The following is a 26,823-nucleotide window of genomic DNA, read 5'->3' as shown; positions in this document are numbered from 1 at the left end:
AGAGCTCAAAGTTGAACAAGGATTAGGCATTCCAGAATTGAACAGAGCAATGTTGAATCCATTTGTCAAGGCATTTTTGTATGATAGATGATAGCATATAACACTTAGTATATATGTGTTACATCCAGAGTAGTTGAGAGAAACTCCGTATCAGGGGTGAAAACAATGTGGGAAGAATTGGGCGCGGGGTGGGAATTGCGCGGAGCTTCCAATTATCCTTTTTTTCATTGAAATTTCTATTCCGAGCCTCAGAGAAAAAACTTCGGGCCCGGGTGGAATGCCTTCTTTTCTGTTCCTTCTCACCAGGCCTAATTACATGAGGCAATTTTATCTCATGTAGGGCTTACATGCTCAATCCACCCATTCAAGTTTATTGTTAACTCTTCAGTGAGAAAAGGTAACGATTAGTAATTCTTTTTCCCCTTCTTAGCTTTGGGTCACTTTGATGTACAAATAATCTTCTTTCTAGCTCCATTCCAAGCGCACTTGAGCTCTTAGTGTTGTAGTTCGTTGAGGGGAGGAAGAAGTAGAATAACTCCCGAGAGAAGTTTTTGACTTTTGGCTTCACATCTCATAGTTCACGGTCCAATTATCATCTTCATGTGGTTATCAGGCCATGCATACCAATTGTGAAGGTTTAGGCATACCATCTATGCTTCGTTAAATAATTTGAAAACCCTGCAACATATTTAGGTTACTAGGATCTCTCAAACAAATCAATAACACACCAACCAAATACCATTTTAAAATAATTTTTATTCAATAAATATTTTGAGGCTACCCTATGTAAAAACAAGTCAATAAGTACATCAGACAAACACTTAATTTAAAAGCAATCACGATCGTTCAATTTTAAAAATAAAATTAATTCTCATTTCTTGACTGCTCCACAACTGAACCGCACAATTCCTTTTTCGAAAGTTTTGTATTAAGTTAAATGAAATGAATTATTTGCAACTAATTATGACATTTTATTGATAAGTTATTCGTTATAATTAGACAACAATCGAGTCTAGGAAACTCGAAATTACGATAATGTCAATCAAGCAGATTAAGTGTTGGAGTAAATGAATTAATTGAGTGCAACGAATTCTTTGTAACTTATAACTGTGCTTATTTCATGTCTCCGAACTGATAACGGAGGCAGCCCTCCTTTGAAACCTATCTAGACACATAAAGGATATATATGGTTTCTGGGCTTGTACTCCCAAATAAATAGATTATATCCATTTAAGGCTAGATGACCACAGCGTCAACTTGCCACACCCGATTCAGCCCTCTCCCTCTGTAAGGCATTCACATGCGTTCACGTATTCGCAGAGGCATAGGAACCCCATAAACTAGGAATAAAAATGAGTTCCCCACATGATAGAAAAAAGATTTATAATTATGCGCTCGATGTAGAAATTCTTCCCACAGGGGAAGGATTCGCTTGTTCGTTGATGTATGCAACGTAATTCCCATGTCAGCCATAGTTTGGTTGAGGAATGTGTACATATAGCAGGAAGGTGTTTTACTAACCGTTACTACTCGATGTAATTCCCCTGGGGAGATATTTAACCGTTGTCCAGGTCCTATCGACAGAGGACAGCTTGACTCCTGGTCGTCACCAATCACTTCATAATGAACTGCACCTTGGAGCACAGTCATTGTGACGTTCGTCAAATCTGGTGAGATGAAGTTCTCCAACGTTAATCCAGGATAGTCGGCTATAAATAAACAATCTGAATGGTTACTCCATGACAGAACATCGCGTGTTATAGTTCCTAAGATTGGACGCATATTATTTAATTCCTTAATGACAGGTAAGACCCATTCAGTCTGCTCAAAAGGCGACCACTTAGCCTTCAGTAAATCAACGCGAGGATCAAAAACTCGTTGCTGAAAACGTCCATTCATCGAACACCAAATATCAAAATAGATGGAAAAATTTTTCGATGTCAAAAGAGTTTTGGGATTCTCCTCGAAATCCTTGATCAGGTTTCGTTCTACGCATTTCGCATACTGCTTCGCCATATCGGCATGTTTTGTCCACCTGTCATATTCCGTAAAAGCATAAGGCTCCAAATAATGCACTCTTCCATTATTGTTGTCTACAATCTTCACAGAAGCTGATAGCGTATCATAGGCATGGACCATCATGTCCCAGGAATAACCATAGGCTCCGTTTGTCCAGTTATTATATCCTTTGGTAATGAAATGCGAGTATGGCAGGAATAACTGAATGGCACAATAAGAGAGAATAAGTATGACGCGAAAAGAATCCACGAATGATCTTTTGGAAGTTTGGTCTTTGCAAGCCTTCTTTTTCATTGGTGAGGTGTTTTCAGAATTTGATCTTTCTTTCTTAGAAGTTTCTTCTTTCATTGTTGAAGCGTTAGAAGAATCCGATATTTGATCCCCAAAAACTTCTTCCTTCTTCAGTGAAGTCTCAGAAGAATTCGTGTTAGTAACTGCACTTGATTTTGAATCTGTTTCTTTTCGTTGTTCTTGCGTGGCTAATAGGGACTTCAGCCTGGTACGAATTTCTCGGGGCCAGCTCAGATTATAAAACAAGTGCAATTCACATAAACACAACCAAGGGAACATGCCTGAAAGAAACATAACAAGATTATTTTTATTCAAAATGCTTAGTTAATCATTGAAGGACAAAAATAATACGGAAATAAGCTACAATAAAATATTCGGAATGTTGGAAGGAGCCTAGTTATCGAGGGCATTAATGCAACGATCGATAACAAAACTATCTAAATATATTCTTGCTTACACTTGACGTTCAGAGCAATTTCCAAAGCAAACACTTATATATATTTAATTCGATGTGATAGTTACATTTTAATTCTTAGGAAGCAGTAATTTCACACGTAAGGGGCAACTTTTCCCTACTAAAACATTTTTAATTATGTTAGGATTTCCACCAAAACTTCTAACATAATGCTTTATATTAAAACCTATATAACTTAGCTTAATTTTACGGATCTAGAATGAACTTAAGCAGGGTTCGCAATAAATTTTCAAAAATGATCATATACTATTATTAATTTTATTTGAGAAAATATCCTAACGTACGATATTTTAAGACTTAGATACCATGTGCATGGACCACTAAAACTTTTTTCAGACTTTTTTCTGAAAACGGGTTCTTGAATTAATTGACCCTTTTCGGACACCGTAGCCCTTCTATTTACATCCAATATCAAAACTAAGACCTGATTCCAAAATCACTAATCGAGGCTGTTCATTTAATACCCCACATGACTATATTCGGTGAAACAAAGTTTTGCACCCATCTTTTACGTGTAAGCGGTCGTTTCCAATAAAACCTTAAAAAGGACTTGACCGCAAGAAGCCGGAAAATTCTCGATCCAAAGAATGATGCAATCGAGAGGGATGTTGCACAACAGATCGTATTTTCGATCTATGTTTCGCCTACCTCTGATGCTAATGGTTGGATTTCGCGCTCCACTCTGGCATCTTCCGGCTATAATAATCTAAAATGCCACTCGTTATTAATATATGAATTTCACAATGAGTTAGGGTCAAGCGCGCTAGTGGTGGAAATGGAAGCAACCGGGATTCCCACGTCTTATGGAGGCTCAATAGCGGTGATAATCATGTTGGTAATTTCCTTCAAGGGCGATTACAAACAGTTTTAAGTATCCGAGAGATTCCCCAAACTCCATCTTTTTGTTCACCGGCCCCTCGTTTTCAGCTTAACACCCAAGTACGCACAATAATCGGTTAAGTAGAAATGCACCTAATTACGCGCGGGCATGGGCATGTACACAATATTGCGATGATAACTATTAGAAAATGGAGGGATCAACGCTCATCGAGATAGGATTTACAGTTTCAGGAGGTTCTATTGTTGCTGAATTTAGAGGTTAAATTTAGAAGCTAAATTAAATTGATAACCTAAAATAAATATTTATAATTTCTCATACTATGAAGTCGAAATGGGATGTACAAAATTAGAGGTAGGTCGAGGAATACATTAAAAAGGCCAAGTAGGATAGAAAGAGAAATGCTGCGGGCAGGTAAATAAATTTCTCCACCAGCTCGGCATCAGCGGATAAAGAAGAACAAGAATTTGCTTACCATGAAGCCGCGAAGAAAGCACTTTGCTCATCATTGAAGGTTTTCTGTAAAACTTCATAGACTGTGTAATTGAATGTCGGTCTCTCTGCCTGTTTCCTTCGGTAAGTTGAAAGCTTCGTTAGTTCCCGTCAAGAATATTGATACTATTCTTATCCAATGAAGCCAGCTTTCCCTCCTTTCTCTGTCCACCCGGGACCATCGTCTGTTATTACGTCCAAGGTCTGAATTAAAATGTATAATATTTACGGCTCCTATCAATATTGGCGTTTCTCCTTCCTTTTCCTAGTGACTCTTATCTTTCTATTTACTTCGGCTTCTTAAGGGTACCGTCTTTTCGATTATGATTCATAACTCCTTCGACTTCAATCCTGTATTGCAGAATATTTTCGGGTGTTAAATTTGTGTCAGCTAAAGCTCCCAATTTGACCTTTTGGGCAGCAATTCTCAGGCACTGAAATCAAGCATCTTCTGCGTTCTGAATTCACGTTGGAATATATCTCAGGCCCCAGGGATTGGTACCCACGATGGAGCATAAAACCTGGGAAACGCCTGCCGAACCAACACTAACAGCTCTACTACCAAACCCTATCTCCACCTCCACGTGGTGACCGCTGGGATTTTCTTTCTTAACGAAAAGCTACAAACAGAGGAGGATGAAGGCGCGTATCCCGCGCCTAAAAACGAGACAAATTGTAACAACTAGACCTCCAGGTGGAGGGTTGGGTGGGGCTGACAACCCTACACGGAAACCCGAAGTTATGAAGCCAGAACAGGAGCCTCGGACTGGACGGATTATACAACGACGAACCCGGCAACGACCCTGTACAGAGATGAAGCTCAACCAGCTAGCCGATATCCTGTTCCAATATAAGGCTGATGTAACAGCGTTACAGGAGAAGCGTTGGACAGCGACCGGTTTCCTGGAGAAGAGTCGCTACACCATATAATATAGCGGCCATCCAGTAAACCATGGTACCGGAGTAGGTTTCTAAGTCAGCCAAACGGCTATGCACTCTGCGCTGGCGAGGTAAATTTGGAAATATAGGCCTCATTAACATTCACGCCCCTACAGAGGAGGCTGCAAAGTCGGAGAAGGATACCTTCTACGAGGCAGTTGAGCGGACGCTAGAAGTCCAAGTATGATATCAAAATCATACTTCGAGATTTCAACAGTCAAGTAGGGAAGGAGCCCTTATTCAGGCGATACGTTGGCTCCCATAGCTTACATCATAATACAAATGATAACGGACTGCGGATTATCCAATTATCAGCATCACACGAAATGGTTGTTGGAAGTACCTGTTTTGCGCGGAAAGCGGATTACAAATATACATAGGCCTCTCCAGATGGGACCACTTTCAACCAAATTGACCACGTGTTGATCGAACGCCGCCACCTCTCAGCCTTGATTAATGTTTGAACATATAGAGGGGCTAATATAGACTCGGATTCTCATTGGCTTGGTGCTCCGAGCTCGAATAAAAACGCCACCCAGAATTCCCTCTGACAATCAGGTGAGAGTTAATACTGAAGCCTTCCACAACACAGCCCTCCGTAACACCTATAAGGAAGAAATGGATGCCGCATTAACCGGAGTCAACAGAAATCTTGGAGATGAAGCATCAACAAATGATCATCACCTGAAGAACATTATCATTGAAACGCCACAAATATACTTGGCCCCAGCCGCAAAAAAAGTCGTAACGGCTGGTTCGACGATAAATGTAAGCTAGGAATAGAACGGAAGCATGCTGCATACCGAGTAATGTTGTATTCTCAAACTAAGCGGGCACGCGCAGAGACCTACCAAGAACTCCGTCGAGCGGAGAACCGACTTCACAGACGGAAAAGGAAGCCTGGGAAAACCAACAGATCGGTGTACTTAAAAAGTACAGGGAGCAACCGCACCAGGCGCCGAAGTTTTACCAACAAGTCAGCAGGATGAAGCCTTCCACACATCGATGCTCATCCTGCCGAGATAAAAGAGGAGTCTTATTTCCGACAGAATAGGCATATTGGAGGGATGGGTTGAGTAATTTGATGAACTGCTCATCAGCCAGAACATCGGCGAGATGGAAGTCCCGCCAACTGAAGACGACGGAGAAATACTGCCACCGCCAAGCGTGGAAGAAACAGCCCGGGCAATTCATCGGCTTAAAAACCATAAGTCGCCAGGAAGGAAGGAAGGAATTACAGCCGAATTGATTAAATATGGAGGCGACCAGTTACACCAAGCGGTTCATCAGCTTATGCTCAAAGTGTGGGACAGCAGCGAGACATTATTATTATTCTGTTAAGGGAAAGTCGCACCGCGTCCTTGAAGAACTATTGTGCCCCTTTCACTGGTTATAGTGTACCTGTTGATCATAGTATCTCAAGCAGGCCTGTAACCGTTAGGAACTTTAGTATGTTCCCCACTTCCAGAAGTTTCAGCTTTGCATCTGGTATTAAGTGTTCTCCCAGATGTATCGACCTACTTTGCACAAGTGCCGGACACTGTCCCAGGACGTTTCGTCCCAGGAGGTTTCGTCCTCCTCCTCACAGAACCTGCAGGCAGTGTCCGTAGATATCCCTAACTTCCCTCGGTGATAGTTCGGCCGACAATGACCAGTGAGAATTCCCACTATGATTCGGAGGTTCTTTTTGGTGAGGTTTAAACAATCCTTTGTGCGCATGGGTTCATATCCCCCAATAAGCACCCTGGACTGCTCCATCCCTGGTAGGCCCGCCCAATATAGTTCCCTCAACCGTTTCTCTTCGTTTCTTAGATTCATAGCCATGAAACCGTTTCCGATTCCACAGAAGGGTTCTGGCCCGTGTAAAGGCATCCCTGCTCCCTTCTTGGCTAGTTCATCCGCTGCCTCATTGCCTTCCCACCCAGCATGGCCTGGAACCCAAAGTATCCGGACCTTGTTGGACGAGCCGAGTGTATTCAATCTCTCAAGGCATTCCCATACCAGTTTAGAGTTCACTTGGTTGGACCTAAGTGCCTTGATCGCTGCTTGGCTATCGGTGAGAATAGCTATGTTCTGCCCCCTGTAGTTCCTTTGCAGATTAAAGGAGGCACATTTGTCTATGGCGTAAATTTCCGCCTGGAATATGCTAGCGTATCTGCCCATTGGCTCAAAGTACATTTTCCTTGGACCAATGACACCGGCATCCGCTCCCTCTGCTGTGAGGGATCCGTCAGTGTACCAAGTAATCAGTTGCTGGTTTAAGCCGTAAGTCGCAGCCACGCTCTCCCAGTTTGCCTTGTTACTCCAACGTGTTTCAAACTTCTTATCGAAGTGAAACCTCGTTGTCATGTTGTCCCTCGGTATCAGTAATTCGGGATACCGCCTAGAAAGGATATCAATCTTTCTTCGATTTAGGCAGCTCCCCGCCTCACTCATACTACCGGCCATCCTGAATATTGATCTCCTTGCCTGCATCTGTATGTGCAGATGGAGAGGGGTTAATCCCAGAAGGGCCTCCAGGGATGCCGTTGGGCATGTCCTCATTGCCTCACTGATACACACGCAAGCCAGCCTTTGGAGCTTATGTAATTCCCTGGCTTGTGTGCTGAGTTGGGTTCTTTCTGCCCAGATTACCGCTCCATAGGTAATCATTGGTCTTACTATTGCAGTATATATCCAAAGTAGTATCTTCGGGCTGCAACCCCATTTTTTTCCTGCTATGGATCTGCAAGTCATCAGAGCCCTCGTGGCTTTTCGACAAGTGTTTCCGACATGTGTCTTCCAGAGTAATTTTTGGTCTAGCGTGATTCCCAAATATTTGACCTCTGTTTCTCGTTTCACCTCCATATCATGTAAGTTATGGCTTTCAGGTGATCCTACTTACGCCTCCTAGTGAATGGTACTATGGTGGTTTTGGTTGGGTTGATCCGCAGTCCCACCTTCCTGCACCAGGCACTAGTAACCCTTAATCCAGTTTGGATTCTATCACATAGGGTATCTTCATATTTGCCCCTACAGATTAGAACAATGTCGTCCGCGTAGCCCTGGACTTGTATTCCAGTATTAGTTAACACATCCAGGAGTTCATCCACTACCATACTCCACATCAGCGGCGATAGTGCTCCACTTCCATAGAATTTGTACCAGCGAGACATTATCTGTCCCATACATAAAAAGGGAGATATCACGCAGTATAGCAATTATAGAGGTATCACGTTGCGGAGTATCATTTATAAGATATTCTCCGCTATCTTACTAGGTCGGGTAGCCCCATACGCCCAGAATATCATCGGCCCATACCAAAAGACTTCACTCCAGGCAAATAAGCAACAGATCAGATTTTCTCTGTGTGGCAAGCGATGGAAACCCTGTTGGAATGTGGACATCAGTTGCATCATCTTTTCATCGACTCTAAGGCCGCCTATGATAGCATGGTGAGGTTAAAACTGTACACAACCATGAGAGAATTCAGTATCCCGGCGAAATTAATGAGACTGACTAGGCTGACCCTGACCAATGTGCGAGGCCAGATAAAAGCGGCAGGATTACGCTCAAGGCCATTCAGCATAGACAACGGTCTAAGACAAGGGGATGCCCTATTATGCATCCTCCTTCACCTGGTCCTGGAGAAAGTGATTCGATGATGTCAATGCAAGAGCCACCATCCTCTTCAAGTTCATCCAACTACTGGCCTTCGCTGATGATATTGAGATTAAGGGAAGAACATCCCGAGATGTACAGTTTGCCTTCATCCAGATCGAGCAAGTTGCGCGAGGTCTCGAGCTGCACATGAATGAAGGCAAAACGAAATACATGGTGGACTTGTTAGCACTGATGAAGGAAACAAGTAGTTGCCGAAATATCGGTATTTGCAAAATAAAAATCCTACACCAGCGAATAGAAAAAACAAGTTATATTATTTCAAATGCTGGAAACGCCAAAAACCAAAGAACGTCTAACATCAAATCACACTGATCAAACGAAAACAATCAAGATAGAGAGACTACAACTTTGAGACATTTGAAAATTGTTCCTATCCAGGGTCGAAAATCACAACCAATAATAGGTACAACGATGAAATCCGCGCACGGTTGTTGTCAGCCAACAGAGCCTATTTCAGCTTACAAAAACTATTTCGCTCAAAACGGCTCATAATAGGGTCAAAGCTTTTATCTTATATTCCTCGGAGACCTGGGTTCTTAATACGAAAAATTGCGAACTCTTGGCTGCGTTCTAAAGAAGAATCCTCCGAAGAATTTTTGGCCCCCTATATGAGGATGAACGATTCCGTAGCCTACATAACGACGAAATCTTTAAGCGATACCATGACCGTCTGGTTGTGGATAAAATTCGGCTCAACAGGTTCCGGTGGGCGGGTCACTTAATCCGTATGAATGAGGATAATCCAGCTCTGTCTGTAGGGACAATATCTATGGTAGAAAAAGGAGGCGAGGCAGACCCTGCCTGAGGTGGAATAATGGCGTAGGCCAGGTCGCCAGACAGCTTTTAGGGATATCGATTTGGTGGACCTCGGCACAAAGCCGGGATGTCTGGAGTTCCTTATTAATGCAGGTCTAGACCGGTTACCGGTTGTGGTAATGTAATGTAATATTATGCATGTACTTATATAAACAATTTTGCATTAAACTTCTAATAGAACGTATCAAATTTTACACAGCGATATTCTGAAAGAGGAAAATGCGTTCACTTGTGTTAGAAGTCCCCCTAAGTTCAACGCAAATTTCGTGACAATAGGTTTAGTCGTTTTCGAGTAAATTGGGTGTGATGCCCAGAATGATGGATATTATTGTAGGGATAATTCTGGCAGCCTACACAATGACGAAATCTATGAGCGATACCATGACCGTCCGGTTGTGGATAAAATCCGGCTCAATAGGTTACGGTGGGCGGGTCACTTAATCCGTATGGATGAAGATGATCCCACCCGGAAAGTCTACAAGGGCAATATCTATGGTAGGAAAAGAAGACGAGGCAGACCCTGCCTAAGATGGAGTGATGGCGTAGGCCAGGACGCCAGACAGCTTTTAGGGATATCGAATTGGTGGACCTCGGCGCAAAACCGGGATGTCTGGAGTTCCTTATTAAGGCAGGCCTAGACCGGATAACGGTTGTTGCGCCGTTGATGATGACGATAATTCTGGAAGGTGTTATTGCCAATAAAGTGCTTTGTCTGTACTCGAATAGTATGAGGCAATAGAGTGTAATCGAGAAAATTGAGCGTGTTCGATGTTTTCGTAGCAAATAGGAAAGATGCAGGCAAATAATGGCTGGAAGACACATAAGCTTGTGGACCCAATAGACAGTTACTGCGAAGGGAATTGGCATAGTTCCTAAAAGGGACTGGTTGGTGTAGAAAATATCTTTATTGATTTTATTCATGTGAATTACCATGTTGTTCCACACTTAAAGGCGTAGCGAAAAATACGGACTATGTTAACCTGCTCAGCGTAAAGAGCAACGTTGAGGTGGATTTAGAGTTCCAGTTAACGGTGGGTAAAGCAGTATGTACAAGATATCCTGGCACCGGTCGCGGCGTGGATTGCTGTGATAAAAACAGTAAAACGCTTAGACCAGCTGCTGAAATAAGCTGATATTGAACAAAAATGTAGTAGAAAAAATGCTGTCAAAGTAAAAGCAACTAAAATTCTGGGAATTAAATGGGTGCATGGAGATGCAATTTAGAACTGAAGCAGCCGGGTGAAGCAATAGCAGAACGACAGTCCCGCGGAGAGATTGTAGAGAATTGGTAGTTTTTAGCTGGTAGGGTTCCGACACAGGTATGATTGATTCCCTATGCTTATCCATGAAAGATTTTCCTCAAATTAAAAAGAAAAGATAAATAAAGAAGTAGAAGTCGGATAGAAAAACTCTGAACCGATTTGAATAAAATTTTGTCTAACGCAATATGTTAAAAAATCAAATTGTGCCAGCATATAAAGTTGACAAATTGAAAAAATGTAGACTACACGAAAAGCATCACAGGGATTTTTATTCTATTGTAGAAAGGCGTAGAAAAGTTTAAGGTTAGTTAAAACAGTGTTGCTTTCCAAACTAATAACGTTCGAGCTTAGCTAGGGAAGCAACCGCAAATTATTTTAGATCCTGAAACTAGGCTCTCCCTTATCGTCTAAGAATAATAAATTAAAGCTACTACTAAGAATATTTGATAAACGCTACTGCGTACGTAAATATAATAAAATAATTGAACTTACCTATTGTAAAAAGCCTTGAATTCATCAGATGAAAACTTATTACAAACGGTGTAGCTGCCAAACGAGTCTTTTCGTAGGTGAGCCAAAAAGCTATAGTCAAATCGAAAACAGCAGTGAACCAATGAATTATAAGTAGCTCAATCAATTCCACACTCAAAAATAGCCGGAATGGAGTAAATACCCAATGGTAGCCAAGATTGGTCATTGCGTATCCCGACAGCCATTCGAAGGTCATCTTTTTCAAGCCAGCGTAAAAGTATAATAAGAAGAACTGGAACTTTATAAGGAAATAGTTCCAGTACGGAACCTTTTGTTCGGCTTGAGGTAGCTTACGACAATCTAGGGAACTAAGGAACAGAGAGTGATGAGTTTATGTAGTTAAAGTTTGGATAGGATTATCCAACTCTTACCAATATCTATTGGCATCTGTGAAAAGTAATAATAAAGCACAAAGTCCATATAAGTAGCTGTGATTATTCCACGCTGGCTTATCTAATAGGAATACATATGCATAAGGAATCAAAAACATTAAGCACGACCTTCGAAATTTGTATCCCAACATGATTCCAAGCGCTCCCAGCCACATTACAAAGTAAGCAATACCCATAAATGGCAATGGGAATGGCTTAATGAAGTTGAAGAGCGGAAAGTGGCAATGCTTTGGTTCGCCAAACCGTAAATCTAGGTTTCCACCACCACGTTCTTCTGGAATATCTACTAACATGCAAAAGCCTGAAAAAATAAAAGAAAAGAATGTTTACAAGTTAAAAATAACTTTGTATTCCTTTAGTAACGTGGAAAGGGGTTGATCAAATTTATTTACCGTAAAGCATCCTAAAAATTCCTAACGCCGCAGCATCCGTCGGCTTATGCATCCATTTCGTAAAATTTTCAAAGGTACTAAAATTTTCACTGTCATGTCCTGTGAATTCCGTAACGACATTTTTAAGGCGTTGTTTGAAGATTCTTATTCTTTTGCATATTTTTGTTGATTCACAGCCAAGTTGATGGTTTTCTTTGTCTAGAGAGGGGAGTGGTTCCTCCGTTGGATCCATAGTTGAAATGTATAACTACCGATGAGAAAAACTATAAATATTACCTCGTCTTTTACCAAACACTTTGGTGAGGAAAGAAATCCAGAATACAAAATATTTTGATGAATATACAAAGGTTAACTTAAAATGAAACATTGAGAAAAGACACAGCACAACTAACTCATGCCTTTTACTAGGTCGATTGTACTATTCCTTAAAATCACCTATCTGAAAACATATTTCAGAGGCAGAGAATGCGTAAATTCTTCGTGCACATGATGCTCTTAACAGAAGAATACTGAAGCCACCACATGAACACAGGAGAAAATCCCTAAACTTCGATTACTTCGCATAAGGAAGTGCTAAGAGTTCTAAATAACAAGAATAGAACAATTTAGCAGCTTGAAATAAGGCCCTGATTAAGATAGCAAAAAATAGACAAAATCAATTTCCTGGGGAAGGACAGACAAAGGCCAATTAATCAAATCCAATGGAGATAAAGTTCATTCCCATTCTGACAGTAAAAGTAATGATTAGATAAGTCAATATAATGGTGGAGAACGATAAGTCAAATGGTTGATATATCCTCGACACAAAATTGACATGATGAGGCTGTATTAAATCTATTATATCATTATTACATATTTATTTATACTTAAATTTATTTCCTTTGATATTAAATTGGGAAAATATGTGTATGTACAATATATAATATGCACTACGAGAGGCGGTGTGCAGAAATTAAAGCTATTTGTAATATATTCCGACAAGAATGCTGCTGGCGGTAGTTAGTCATTAACCGATCTATATATAGTTGTCATTTACCCCTTCGTGGGGGTGCCTTAAATGCGCATCAGGTCACTCCACGATTTTCTGAGATCCCTGCACTCCTTCTCTACCATTCTGCACCAAGTACCGTCGGGACGACCCAGACATCGGCCATCTTGGGAGTGTGGATTCCACTGCATGCTATAGCGAACAATACAATTACCGCCCCTCCTTAATAAGTATCTACTGCCACTTCCGTTTCCCTATAACACTGCCTATTAACAGATCTACAAAGGCTTAAATTATAGACTATCGAACCAGGTAATCAAAGATTTTCGTCGCTCAAAGAAGCATTTTGTGCAATGTTAACTCGGGCCATACTCGGTGTCGCTACAAATAAGATCAATTAAACGTTCTATTATATTCGCCAATGTTGCTCCGAAAAAATCAATTTACAGAGCAATCAGAGCAAAGTCTTACGTTAGCCGGAATTTTCGGACGATGCATGGTGCATAATCTGTTCTTTAAAATGGAAGAAGGAGGTAATAATTTAATTATATAATAATATCTAGCGTTTCCCGCAATTCGCGCACGTAACTGTGCTGCAGGTCGCAAACCAGTACCGCTTTATAACTCGAAGCGACACAATCCCAGCACTGGTGACCGAGAGTTGATGGGGCAGAGGGGGCGGCATCAATAACACCACGACGCACTGCAGGCAACAGTTTCAGTACTTGTCGAAGCACTCTTCTCCACCGTCCAGCTGAGGTTTCCGCTGAGGTTCGGGACGAATTCCAAAGATCGTGTATACAATTCTCGGAAATGGATCCTTTGTATAAACCAGGTACTCCAAGGCTCTATGCATCTCCTGCAACTCTGGGAATTCTATCTCAAATCAATGATGAGATTGCATTTCGACTGTGTGCTGATATGTCTTACTTGTGTATTGTGGTGCAGTTGCGATAATCAGATTGCACGTTCAGAAGATTCGCTTTCGCGTTATTGGTTTGAGTCACCCAAGAGATCCACCATGGAAAATTCGTCTGGAACGTCGGCGGAACTCCCTAAGGCAGAACATTGCTAGACTGATTCAAATCAGCACTGACAATGCCAGCAGACGGGTGGGAAATAAAGTGTAGAGGGTTTACAGAAACTGTGCCATCCCCAGTGAAACACCCGTAGTTGAAATTCTGGACACACTAAGGCAGAAAATTTCTGTCATATGCAGTCGGTTACGACGGTATGGCGACAGTCATTCCAGACGTGTCCAGAATGCAACATACGCGAGGAATCAGCGAAGCTTTTTTAGATCTTTCAACGAATCACAACAAAGCGTCGGAAGGTGACGGAAGCGAAAGAGTATTGGGGTGGACTTGGGGGGTTACCCGTCCACCATGCTGAGTAGATCCCCGCCGAAGGCACCCGCCATGCAAATACGCCTGGCATGAATTTTGCAAAGATGTTACCGAATAGGAAGTTCGACGAGCCATAAACAGCTCGAAGAACTGGAGGGGCCCAGGTCTGGATCGGGTGCAGAATTTCTGGTATAAGAAATTTACCAGCGTACACAGTCGGTTCGCACGCAGTATAAATAAGGTCATGAGTCGGCCTTATCCCTAAGAAGGACACGGTGCAGGACCTCGCGGACACAAGACCGATTACTTGCTTACCAACCCTCTACAAATTCATAACGTCTATTATTAGTGGAACAACATTCTGTCTGAGGAGCAGAAGGGCTGCCGAGTTGGTTCAACGGGTTGGAAAGAGCAACTCATAATCGATTCCGTAGTTGTAGGATAAGCAACTAGAGGCCAAAGAAACCTCTTCAGTTGCTATATCGGTTATGTCAAGCCTTTTGACAGCGTCTCGCATACCTGGTTAATAAATATCCTATATCTGTATTGCATTGTTTCGAAATTAATAAAGTTTTTGGCGACAGTCATGGAAGGGCATACCACCTTATCAGTGCGTACATCTGAGGGTGCTAATACCACAGAGCCCATCCGTATACGGAGGGGCATCTTCCAGGGGGATTCATTGAGTTCCCTTTGATTTTGTATGGAAAGGAACCCCCTTTCATGGCTACTGAATGATGCTAGAGGGCATGGTTTTGCAATAAAATATGGCTTACGTGCGAATTGATATACTTGATGTACTTAGGTGACATCAAGCTGTATGCTGGTACTGACGATCATCTTAGAAGTCTGTTGCGAATATCAGACATGTTCAGCCATGATATTCGGATGGAATTTCGATTATACAAGTGTCGAATCCAAGCCATCCGCAAAGGTCATCACGAGCCGCATGCCACACATAGCGTTGGTGACCTCCACATCGAAGCTATGAGCGAGACAGACTTCTACAAGTACTCAAGAATTCTGCAAGGAACCCATGCTCGAGTTGGTGATCTGCAGGATGCTCTGCTGTCCGAATTCCTGCGACGTGTAAAGCTGGTCCTCAAATCGCATCTCTCGGGGAAGAATAAAATAAGCACGTAGAATGTATTCGCTATCACTTCACTGACTTATGCATTCGGAATATTGCCGTGGTCGAAGATCGATTTGGAAAACGTCCAGCGGCGGATACGGACAATTATGTCCAAATTTCGAATGCATCATCCAAACTCTGCCGTGGAGCAAATGAACCTGCCTCGTGAAATCGGAGGTAGGAGCGTAGTTGGCGTGACGGCACAACATCATCGCCAAGTCGACATGCTGCGCGCTTATTTTTACAGCAAAGAGCAGGCGAGTCCCTTGCATGCGACTATCTCTAAGGCAGACTGTTGGCTGACTCCACTTAACTTGAAGGATCGATCTTTCAATCCTTAGGGTGGGGTCGAAGTCAATGCAGGGTAAACACGTGAATTGTTTTTGGCAGCCATTTATCGATTTGCATTTGTCGAACAAATGGCTGTGTGCTGGGGAGCTGTTTGCTGAAACGGAGGGGTTTATGTGTGTCATTTAGGACGGCGTGGTTGCCACCCTAGCTTATAAAAAGTCGGAGAACGACCAGTCCAGAATATGTGGTTCGGAGTTAGAGACGTTGGACCATCTCATTTCTGGCTGTACTGTTATGGCACCGGTGCAATACATCACCAGGCGCAATGCTGTATGTAAATTTATCCATCAAAACCTGGCATACAAGCATGGGCTGGTCAAGGGAACATGTCCGGTTTATCGATATGACCCCCAAGCAGTACTTGATAGTTCTGCATACAGCTGGGGCTGGCAAGTTCTGACTGCCATATTCTACATAACAAGCCTGGTGTACTGTTAGTTGACAAGACGGATCGCTCCGCGTATATGATTGATGTTGCTATCTTCCACAACGGCAACATCGAACGGAAATACGTGGAGAAGAAGGTGTACCATGAGCCACCGGCTCGGGAAACCAAAGAAATTTGGCATCTCGAGCGGGTGCTTTTAGTTCCCATAATATTGTCAGCTACAGGTATTGTTCCTAAATCCCTCAAGGCTTCACTTAATGTTCTGGGGATTTCGCACAGTCTGGTTCAAACCATGCAGAAGCAGACGTTCTGCATACGTGCTCGATGTTGCGGGGAGTTCCCAACGAATTCGCCCATTAACCTACCACCGGCGACCACCACCAGCGCCCCTTTAGTTTTTAAGTAGGTAGGATCGTCCGAACCTAAATGCTTTGCACTTAGTGCCGCTTAGAGGAAATTTTTGTAAATCTTCCTATAAGCCAGCGTTGTTATAGTCGCGCTTTTTTGAGGGACTTCTTTTGGACATCATTGTCCCAGAGTCAAATGTCGCTAAAGAACTTGTCAGACTTGCGACGTTGGCCTTCCTTTTCGACATTCATGATTGTTGAAAATCAAGTAAGATTATTTCATATATTTTTTTTTTTCGAAATAGCTACTGATGATCCGAAGCGAATCGACATTTATTCCATGTTATTTCAACCTTTGGTGCTCGTAAAACACGACTTAGTAGCTAAATATCAAATACATACCAACCAAACCAGCCAGCATATGTACATATACTTGGAAATCTCTTTTATTTGAATTGAAGCTAGAATAACATGTTAAGCAGCCTTTGCATGTAGAAAAAGTGGATCAACTTGGAGGATGTGGTTCATGGAATGAGAGAATTGGAGTCAGCCAAATTCCGATTCTGGACGTCGCAATTTTGATGAAAGTGGTTGCGCGAAGTGGTTCTTTTTTCCGTCTATTTATCAAGAACCTTCTACGAGACAAACGACATTCTGTCCAAGGAGCAGAAGGGCTACCGAGTCGGATCAAGGGGTTGTAAGGAGCAACCCTTTATCGACTCGGTAGTTATAGGATAAGCAACTAGAAGTCAAAGAAATCTCTTTAATTACTATATCGATTGTGCCAAGGCTTTCGACAGCGTCCCGCATACCTGGCTAATTGGTGTCCTAAGTCTTTATCGCATTGATCCGAAACTAATAAAGTTTTTGGCAACAATCATGAAAGGGTGGCATACCACCTTATCAGTGCGCTCATCTGAGTTTACTAATACCTCAGAGTCTATCCATATACTGAAAAACATCTTCCAGGGGAATCGTTGAGTCCCCTTTTTTTTGCATGACACTAAACTCCCTTTCATGACTACTGAATGATGTTAGAGGTAATGGTTTTCCAAGCCATTTAGTTTCTGGAAAGAGTGCATGATGAAGATTTTCCAATAGAATCAACACCATTGTTCATAGCACCTCTGACTCGAGTGTCCTCACTGATAAGGGCAGTGCAGACGAGGACACGGGTGGTTTAACCGATAATTTTTGTGGACGACAGCTGACAGCTACTGCTGAAATCAGGGAGGGAGGGAGCAAATTTAGGCCAAACTGTGGGGCCGAGAAATTTGAAAACATAAATTACGATAAATTTCGAGACATGGCACCTGAAAATATTTGTTTTTTTTTATGATGAACTGTTGTCTTTGAAGAATCCAGAAAATACGCCGCTTTTAAAAATTGGCCGAATTCTATTTTTAAATATAATCTAAATATATTATGTTGATTCATTTGTCTCTTATAAGTATTCATTGGAATTTTTATTTTGAGTGAGTGCAACCATCTTACCTGCAAAAAATGTATTAGGAAACAGAAAACATACACATAACGAATTGGTTTCATCTCCAATGAGAAGGGATCGCTTATTCAAATAATGAGGTCCAAACTGTACAAACGACGGCCAGTGATTGAACTTTTGAAAACAAAATTCTTGAGGTGCTTTACTCCACATGAACATCTAGGCTTTAACGAAGCCATGGTCAAGTATTAGGGTCAACATGGATGCAAACAACTGATGCTCGAAGTATGGGACAGCGAATCAATGCCTGACGACTGGCAACGGGGCATTATCTGTCTCATACATAAACAGGGGGATATCACGCAGCGCAGGAATTATAGAGGTATCACGTTGCTGAGTACCATTTTTAAGATATTCTCCGCTATCTTGGTAGGCCGGATAGCCCCATACGCCCAGAACATCTTTGGCCCATATCAAAGAGGCTTCACTCCAGGCAAATCAGCCACAGATCAGATTGTCTCTCTGCGGTAAGCGATGGAAAAACTATTGGAATATGGATATCAGGTGCACCATCTTTTCATCGACCTTAAGGCCGCCTATGACGTAGCTAAAGTAAAAGTGTACATGGCCATGAAAGAATTTGGTGTCCCAACGAAATTGATAAGAGTGACTAGGTTGACCCTTACCAATGTGCGAGGTCAGATAGAAGCAACAGGATCACTCTCGAGACCATTCAACATCAAGAACGGTCTAAGACAAGGGGATGCCTGGATCATGAAATCCGCGCACGGTTGTTGAGGGGTCAAAGCTCTTACTGTACAAGACAATGATCTTGCCAGTCCTCATGTATTCCTCGGAGACTTGGGCTCTTAGCAAAGAAAAATCCGTCGCCTACATAACGACGAAATCTATGAGCGATACCATGACCGTCAGGTTGTGGAAAAAATGCGGCTCAATAGGTTACGGTGTGCAGGTCTATGGTAGACAAAGAAGACGAGGCAGATCCTGCCTAAGATGGAGCGATGGCGAAGACCAGGACTGGGTTCATAAGTGTAATCAGAGCCAGAATACCACAAATAAAAATTTTTTTCAATGTCAAAAAAAATACCGGTTAAACGCTTCTTCTCTTCATTCGCCCCGAAAGACTGTTGCTCCAGGAGCTCTCATCTGTTCCAACCCATATCATATTCATATATATTCGAATTCAGAATTTTCGGTAAATCTCGTTTCTCAGAAAAGATGAGATGAGAAATTCGCGTTGGGGAGCCTTGAAACTTCTAGCCATATAAATATTTAGCACTGAATAAAATTCACGCTTAATATTCACCCTTAAGGGGGTCATCCCGTGTGTTGGGTTGGAGAAATCAATTTTTTTTTGCATGAATTGTATCTATATATAGTGGAGAATATGTGGGCAAAGCGATTATCCGATATTCCGGGTCCTTCAGAAATTACAGTGTTAAACAGGTAAGGAGTTTGCAGCCGTGGCTAGAGTACTGGATGAGAAAGAGCATCGAATCTTTTTTTACCTGTTAGTTTTTTACCTGAGCCTTATAAATTTGAACACAGGTATAAATATAAAAAGGTGGAAAACCAATCCATTGTTTAAACTTATTTGTTGTTTGGAATAAAAGGGATAATCCAGTCTAGAATGAGCACTGAAAGGCTTTCAAGCTATTCTCAGTTATATTTTGTTGTAAGCATTGTGCTGCTTGTGTGTTCAGTGGCTTTTTTAAATGGATCGTACGAAGGGAGATCGCCTTAACGTTCAACGTCATGCTCGCACTAGAAAACGAGTATTTCATGGGAATCGATACTTATCGGAGAAGAAAAAGGACTTCGCATCAACATCAGCAAAGAAACTTTTAGCAAGTATGAACATGGATGTTCCAATTGCGACAAGTTTTGTATATTGTATATTGGATTTTGTAGGAGTTTTTTCCGGTATTTCTGCAAATAATAAAATATGCATGGTAGCAAAAAAGAAATGCGTAGGACATGAAAAGAATGGGAACGCGGCTTAGAAATGCAAAGAAGAATCACAAAGATATTGATGGAAAAGGGGCTGGAAAACTTACTGATAAAGTTATTAACGACCTCACTACATGGGCTAGCCATTCCTCGACACGCAAATTCGATAGAAGAAATGAAGCAAGAAATTTGGGTAACTTTCTTCCATAAATGCTCTTCAGACGAAAATCCTCAACATCAAAATTGTCCAGCAGACGAGGACAGTTGGTGCAAATGGCGCAAAGCGGAAGCTAAAGGAGAACTAGATAGTTTCCACCACGAGAAGGCACCTTTGACTGAAGAAGTTCAAACAGTCATCAAACCAATCTACGAAGATTTCTCACGAGATGATCTCTTGAACAGATGTTTAGGAGCAGAGACCCAGAATAACAATGAGTCGTTAAATGCATTGATCTGGACTTCCGCTCCTAAACACCTTCATTCTGGGGCCAAGGTCGTAGAAATAGCCACTTTTCTGGCTGTAATTATTTTCAATGAAGGATTTAATGGCATTCTGGGGATGGGATGTCAAGTTGGTCACATATGTCAGGTTTATGTCAACGGCCGTAATGAAGCGCGAATTTGGCGGTCCGAACGACGATCGACTGACCTCGCTAAAAGAGCCAAAATTGAAACCAGAGAGCAACAATCGGCCTTACAAGACTTTTTTGAAGAAACGGAGGGTGCTCTCCATAGACCAGATATAGTAGATTAATGGTGAGTTAAAATTTTACTATTGATAATCACATTTAAATTTTCAAATGCGTTTTTCTCGAATCTATCCAACCAAATTCTTTGAAATTTTCACGACTTCTTGAATACATATTTCTACGGTCCGCAAACTAGGATAATTGCAATCGGACTGGTCGTTTTTTTTTTTTTTATTCATAAAAAACCGTAAAAAAACACCAAAAGCCAAAAAATTAAGTTTAAAAGCCAACCAAAAATTTACCTTTTAATATTTTCTAATTATCCTAGTTTGCGGACCGTAGAATATTGTCCACATTAAAATGCCGTTTAGTTTTTTTCCTCAGGTGAACACAGCGCCCTCCAGCATGGCAGCAGAAAAACATCTTTTTTTAGAGTTAGGTGCATAAATTGACACGTATTCCGAAAACCAGCCACGATATCAAACTAAGAAATTTATCACATATACTAGAGATATCAATAAACATGTGGTGAAAAAATCACGTTTCTATCTTTATCCAGTCCTCCAAAATAATTTTTCAAAAAAAAGCAAAAAAAAAGGCCTTCACACGGGATGATCCCCTTAAGGTTCACGTAACTTTATAAGTTAAGTGGCTGCCGTCAAAAGTGGTAGCACCTTTGAATTAACCGGCTGCTAGACGAAACCACTTATCATATAAAAACAAAGGATTCAACAATTATATATAAAACTGGTAAAAGTGCATGCTAGAATAAATTCCTCACTCCTCCTTTGAAATTCTAAGCCAAAGAACTAACTTTAACCACCTAACTATTTTCGCATTCGTGCTAAATGAACATACATATATTATGCATTACTTCTGCATATGCACTTGTTTTCTCTCAAAACATATTCGTTTGTATCGCGGTTTTTATGAGCACCAATAATTTCGACGGAAATATAGGTCAGGAATTCAATTTGTTTATCCAAGCTTCAACATTTATCTATCTTCTGATTGAGAGCTGCACTATTCAGTTGAGTTTTATGAGGAGAATATGTATAGCAAAGCAAGGACCTACAATATAAGTATATACTAAACATCAGAATACAGATTATTATTGAAGATTTCAACATCTATTCTTTCCTAAGTGATACTACTTGACTAAAATACTCTTAATTTCTTACTCACCGCTTTTAATATTTAATCATGAAGTCACTGTTCCCAAGAATCACCTTCTAACTCGTCAATTTCATCACTTAAACGATAACCACTAATACTCCAAACACAATGCAAACTTTTGCCGGCAAATCAACGATTGCAACTTCCTTAATTTCTTCAGCCGAATAGACTGTTCCCAACAATTATTACACAATAAAACAATGCACACCGCGAAGCCACTAATCAGGATTTACTCATGTCCTTCTGCCAGCGAATCGTACATTCTGTAGGATAACACCTTCCTGGGTAATGTTCCACAACAGGAGAGGAGGAAATAATTCAATTGTATCTACTTTTCCGGTGAGTGCGACTAGCAGAATCTGCACTAGCTGAAAGCTTTATATACACGAAAACAACACCCCCAACTTGTCCGCCGTGCTGGGAACGAGGAAGAAGTCCCGGAGCACGCTGGTTCCATTCTTGCGCACTATCCAACCGTAATTGAATGCACTGTGAATTGGCTGTGGCTGCTGGTCCAGCAACGATTCTGTATGGGCTTAGTTATCACCCCCCTTAGAGTGAACTCTCATGGAATTTGGACAGAGCTGGATTTCCAATCCACTTCCGTGGAGCTAAGGCAAAAAGAGATCTTGAAGAAAATATTTAGTTACGGAATAAAAAAAAGTTTGGAAAGTTAAAAAGATGAATCCTGTTGGCCAACTTGCTAATATTTGTCACCTTGGAAGCTCTAAACGTAAGACATCGCTAGTGATATTTTCCATACTTCCATGATTCGAGATTACATAGTCCTGGAAATCTCATCCCATTCTTCTGGTACTGGTGTTAAAATTCAAGCTACACTTATTGTCTAAGAATAATTCAGAGATATGCGCAGATACTTTCTAGGAAATATTTGAAAGTATTATTACGATTACAACATCCCCTTTTACTTTATTGCGAACGCTGGAGTGAAGATGTTGCTTAAAGAATTTGCGACAAGAAGCAGGATATAGCACATCTCGTGTTGTACTTCACTAACACTGGTACCTAAAGGAGAAACACGTCCTTTGAAGCAATTTCTTTGAAATGCGGTTATTTTCAGTATCATCTGTAGGTTTTTCGCTGCGTGGTCTTTATGTTTATGACCCATAATTTGGCGAAACTTTATTAGTTTTGCTGTAGGAAGTATTTAACTCCAGATTAGTGTCTGCATGAGCTATGTATGTAGTTTGTCAAGTGAACCTCTCATTCCACTACAATTTATGTTCTTTCTTTGAGACAGATTATGTGTCGACGGCACATATGTTATACACTTGTTGAAGTCTATAAAGAAACAATGGTCAAATGCTGTATATACGAGTAAGAAATGTTTGGTGAATGTAAAATATTCATGTCAGAAGAAATGACACCCCCATTCACAAATCACAGTAAGAATATTGTTGAAAGACAGCCAAAACGATCCATCTAGAAACGCCATTCTTCCGAAGAAAAAGGTACACATCTGATTGGATGCTACGTGACCATTAAAGCAAATAGAAACAAGTCGGGAAACCGAAAGCTAAACGCTTCAGGTACGAAAGGTTTTGTGTATTTCTTAGTACGTAGCACGTAATATATCCATATACTATGTGAGAGTATCCACTTTCGGGTGATATTGACATTCATAGTCTTCAATTTTCAAAGAAGCAACAAATTTGAGGTATTATAACTTTGTTAGTAATAGTGCGATTTCCACCAAACTTGGTAAGATCATGCTCTATATTATAGCCTATATCACTGCAAAATTTCATGGTACTAGGATGAACTTAAGGGGGGTTTCTAGCCAATTACAAAAAATTGTAGTAATATACTATTATTAACTTTATTTAAACAGATATCGGCATGGAAGGTATTTCGGAGCCCAGGCACCATATAGTGGCAGCCTTCTGATTTTTTTCAGATTTTTCGGTTTGGTAGTTTCTGAGAATGGCCCCCTTAAAGAAGTGATCACTTTCAACCCCCCGCGCTCCCCACCCTTCCAACGAATGTCAAAACTAAGATCGGCTTTGAAAAGTACTAATCGAGACCTTTAATTTGATACCCCACATGACTATATTTGATGAAAAAAAATTTTACACCCCCCTTTTGCATGTACGGGGACCCCCCCTTAAATTCGACGTAGAGGGATGTAAGTCACTGTATGCGTGAGCGTTCACTGTTCCCACCTTTCTACCAAATTTGGTGTCAATCGCTATAACCGTCTCCGAGAAAAATGCGTGTGACGGACAGACATACAGACAGACAGACAGACAGACGGACAGACAGACAGACAGACAGACAGACAGACAGACAGACAGACAGTAAACCGATTTTAATAAGGTTTTGTGTTTACACAAAACCTTAAAAAAGAGCATGATTTCAAAGCAAGCCCGTCTCCACCTGATACAGACGAAACCAGGGTTCAAAAAGAGAGGAGACAAAGTCACTCTAATCTAAACCATAATAAAATCCCAGAAACATTTACATAATTTCCTGAGCGATACGTTAAAGGGTCGAAGCATCAAGCAATCGATTGAGATAGTCACTTCTCCCGTAACTTCGAAGTTCGAAGCCCCTTCATTTTATTCATTGTTTGTTCTAGAAAGCAACAGAAAAAGAAGTGGTACCTACGCGCGAACAATCTGTAAACTTCTCATTTTTTTCTTGCTACAAGAAATGTGAACCTGAACAGAGATTAGTTTTAGGAAGGTTCCTCAATAATGAATCGAATCTCACCAACTATTTCCTGATAAAGCATGAATTCTAATGACACATAGAGAAGATAGATGTGTCTATTGTAACGTTGTCGCCATACGCATTTTACATGTCTTCCTGCTCTGGTGTGTGTCTAGAGGATTTTTATCTCTGTCACTTGACCTTATAGGAAGCCTGTTCCCAGTTTTCGATAGCACTATTAGCTGATTATTATAATGATTATTCTCTTAAGGGGAAGTCGCGCCGCGTCCTTAACTGGTTATAGTGTACCTATTAATGATGGTGGTCAAAGGGTAGTATGGAAACGTGGATTGGTACCCAAGATGGAGCATAAAACCTTGGAAACGCCTGCTGAACCAGCACCAACAGCTCTACTACCAAACCCTATCTCTACCTCCACGTAGTGACCGCTGGAAGTTCTTGCTTAACGAAATGCTGCAGAAGAGGAAGAATGAAGGCGAGTCTCCCGCGCCTAAAAACGGGAGAAATTGTACCAATTGCTTCTTCAGGTTGGCGGTTGGGTAGGGCTAACAACCCTACACGGAAAACAACCTGTTGCGAAGCCATGGAAGGAGCCACGGACTGGACCGACAATACAGCGACAAACCCGGCAACCAAAACGGAATAACGATTTGCGCATTTTCTCATGGAACGCGCGCTTCCTGTACAGAGATGGAGCTGCCAAGCAGCTAGCCGATACCCTGTCCCAATGTAGGGTTTATGAAACAGCGTTACAAGATATGCGTTGGACAGGGGCCAGTTTCTTGGAGAAGAGCCAGTACACAATATATTGTAGTGGCCATCCAGTAAACCATGTGCTCGGAGTAGGTTTCTTAGTCAGTCAAAAAATGGAACCTGCTGCTATCGGCCTTGAAAACATAAGCGAATGGCTATGCACTCTGCGCATACGAGGCAAAGTAAGAAATATAAGCATCATTAATGTTCACGCCCCTATAGAGGAGACTGTAGACTCGGAGAAGGATACCTTCTACAAGGCAGTAGAACGAACCCTCGATCCCTGTCCCAAGAATGTTATCAAAATCATACTTGGAGATTTCAACAGCCAAGTAGAAACGGAGCTCATATTCAGGCGATACATTGGCTCACATAGTTTACATAAATATACAAATGATAACGGACTGCGGATTATTCAATTTGCAGCGTCACACGAAATGGTTCCAACAACCTGGTTTGCTCGGAAAGCGATCCACCAGCAAAGGTGCGCACTCCAGACGAGACCACTTTCAACCAAATTGACCATGTGTGGATCGAACGCTGCCACCTCTCAGCCTTGATGAATGTCAGAACATATAGAAGGGCCAATATAGACTCGGATGACTATCTCATTGGCATGGTGCTCTGGCTCGAATAATAACACTGAACCCATCCACAGCACAACCCTCCGCCAAACGTACAAGAATAAAATGGGTACCGCAATAACCGCAGTCAATAGACATCCTGGAGATAAAGCATCAACAAATGATCTTCACAAACACCTGAAGAACGTTATTATAAATATGGCCAAACATACTTGGCTGCAGTTGGAAAAAGAGCCCAAACGACTACTTCGATGATGAATGTAAGCTAGCAGCGGAACGGAAGAATGCCGCATATCGAGCGACTTATCACAAACTCCGTCTGCCGAAAAGTGACGTCACAGACGGAAAAAGGAGTCCTGGGAGAATCAACAGGTCTGTGAACTGGAAAAGTACAGTGGGCAACCACACCAGGCGCGGATGAAGCCTTACACACATCGATGCTCATCCTGCCGAGACAAAGAGGGAATTCTGATTTCCGACAGAATGGGTATATTAGAGCGATGGGTTGAGTACTTTGATAAACTGCTCAACAACTAGAACATCGGCGAATATAATGTTCCGCCAACCGAAGACGACGGACAAATACTACCACCACCAAGTATAGAAGAAACAGTCGGTGCAATTCATTGGCTTAAAAATCATAAGTCGCCAGGAGCCGATGGAATTACAACCGAGTTGGTTAAATATGGAGGCGATCAATTTCACTAAGCGCTTCATCAACTTATGCTCAAGATGTGAGACAGCGAATCAATACTTGACCAATGGCAATGAGGCATTATCTTTCTCATACATAAAAAGCGAGATATGACACAGTACAGCAATTATAGAGGTGTCACGTTGCTGACTACGA

At 41.5% G+C, this 26,823-nt stretch overlaps 1 protein-coding gene across 1 annotated transcript; it reads right to left on the bottom strand.

Annotated features, from left to right (window-relative positions):
- Positions 1–738: 738 nt before the first annotated feature.
- LOC119650332 (vitamin K-dependent gamma-carboxylase) lies at positions 739–22,404 on the bottom strand. Its single transcript, XM_038052987.1, has 5 exons — positions 21,952–22,404; positions 12,111–12,357; positions 11,698–12,019; positions 11,288–11,634; positions 739–2,591 (listed from the first exon to the last, which is right to left on the bottom strand). The coding sequence occupies exons 2-5, from the start codon at positions 12,340–12,342 to the stop codon at positions 1,297–1,299; spliced, it is 2,196 nt and encodes a 731-aa protein (XP_037908915.1). The 5' UTR covers positions 12,343–12,357; positions 21,952–22,404; the 3' UTR covers positions 739–1,296.
- Between the last annotated feature and the right edge of the window lie 4,419 nt (positions 22,405–26,823).

The sequence above is a fragment of the Hermetia illucens genome, chromosome 2, assembly GCF_905115235.1.
Source record: "Hermetia illucens chromosome 2, iHerIll2.2.curated.20191125, whole genome shotgun sequence".
Classification (NCBI taxonomy): Eukaryota; Metazoa; Arthropoda; class Insecta; order Diptera; family Stratiomyidae; genus Hermetia; species Hermetia illucens.
The sequence above is the reverse complement of the archived record's forward strand: the minus strand, read 5'-3'. Positions and strand labels throughout refer to the sequence as shown.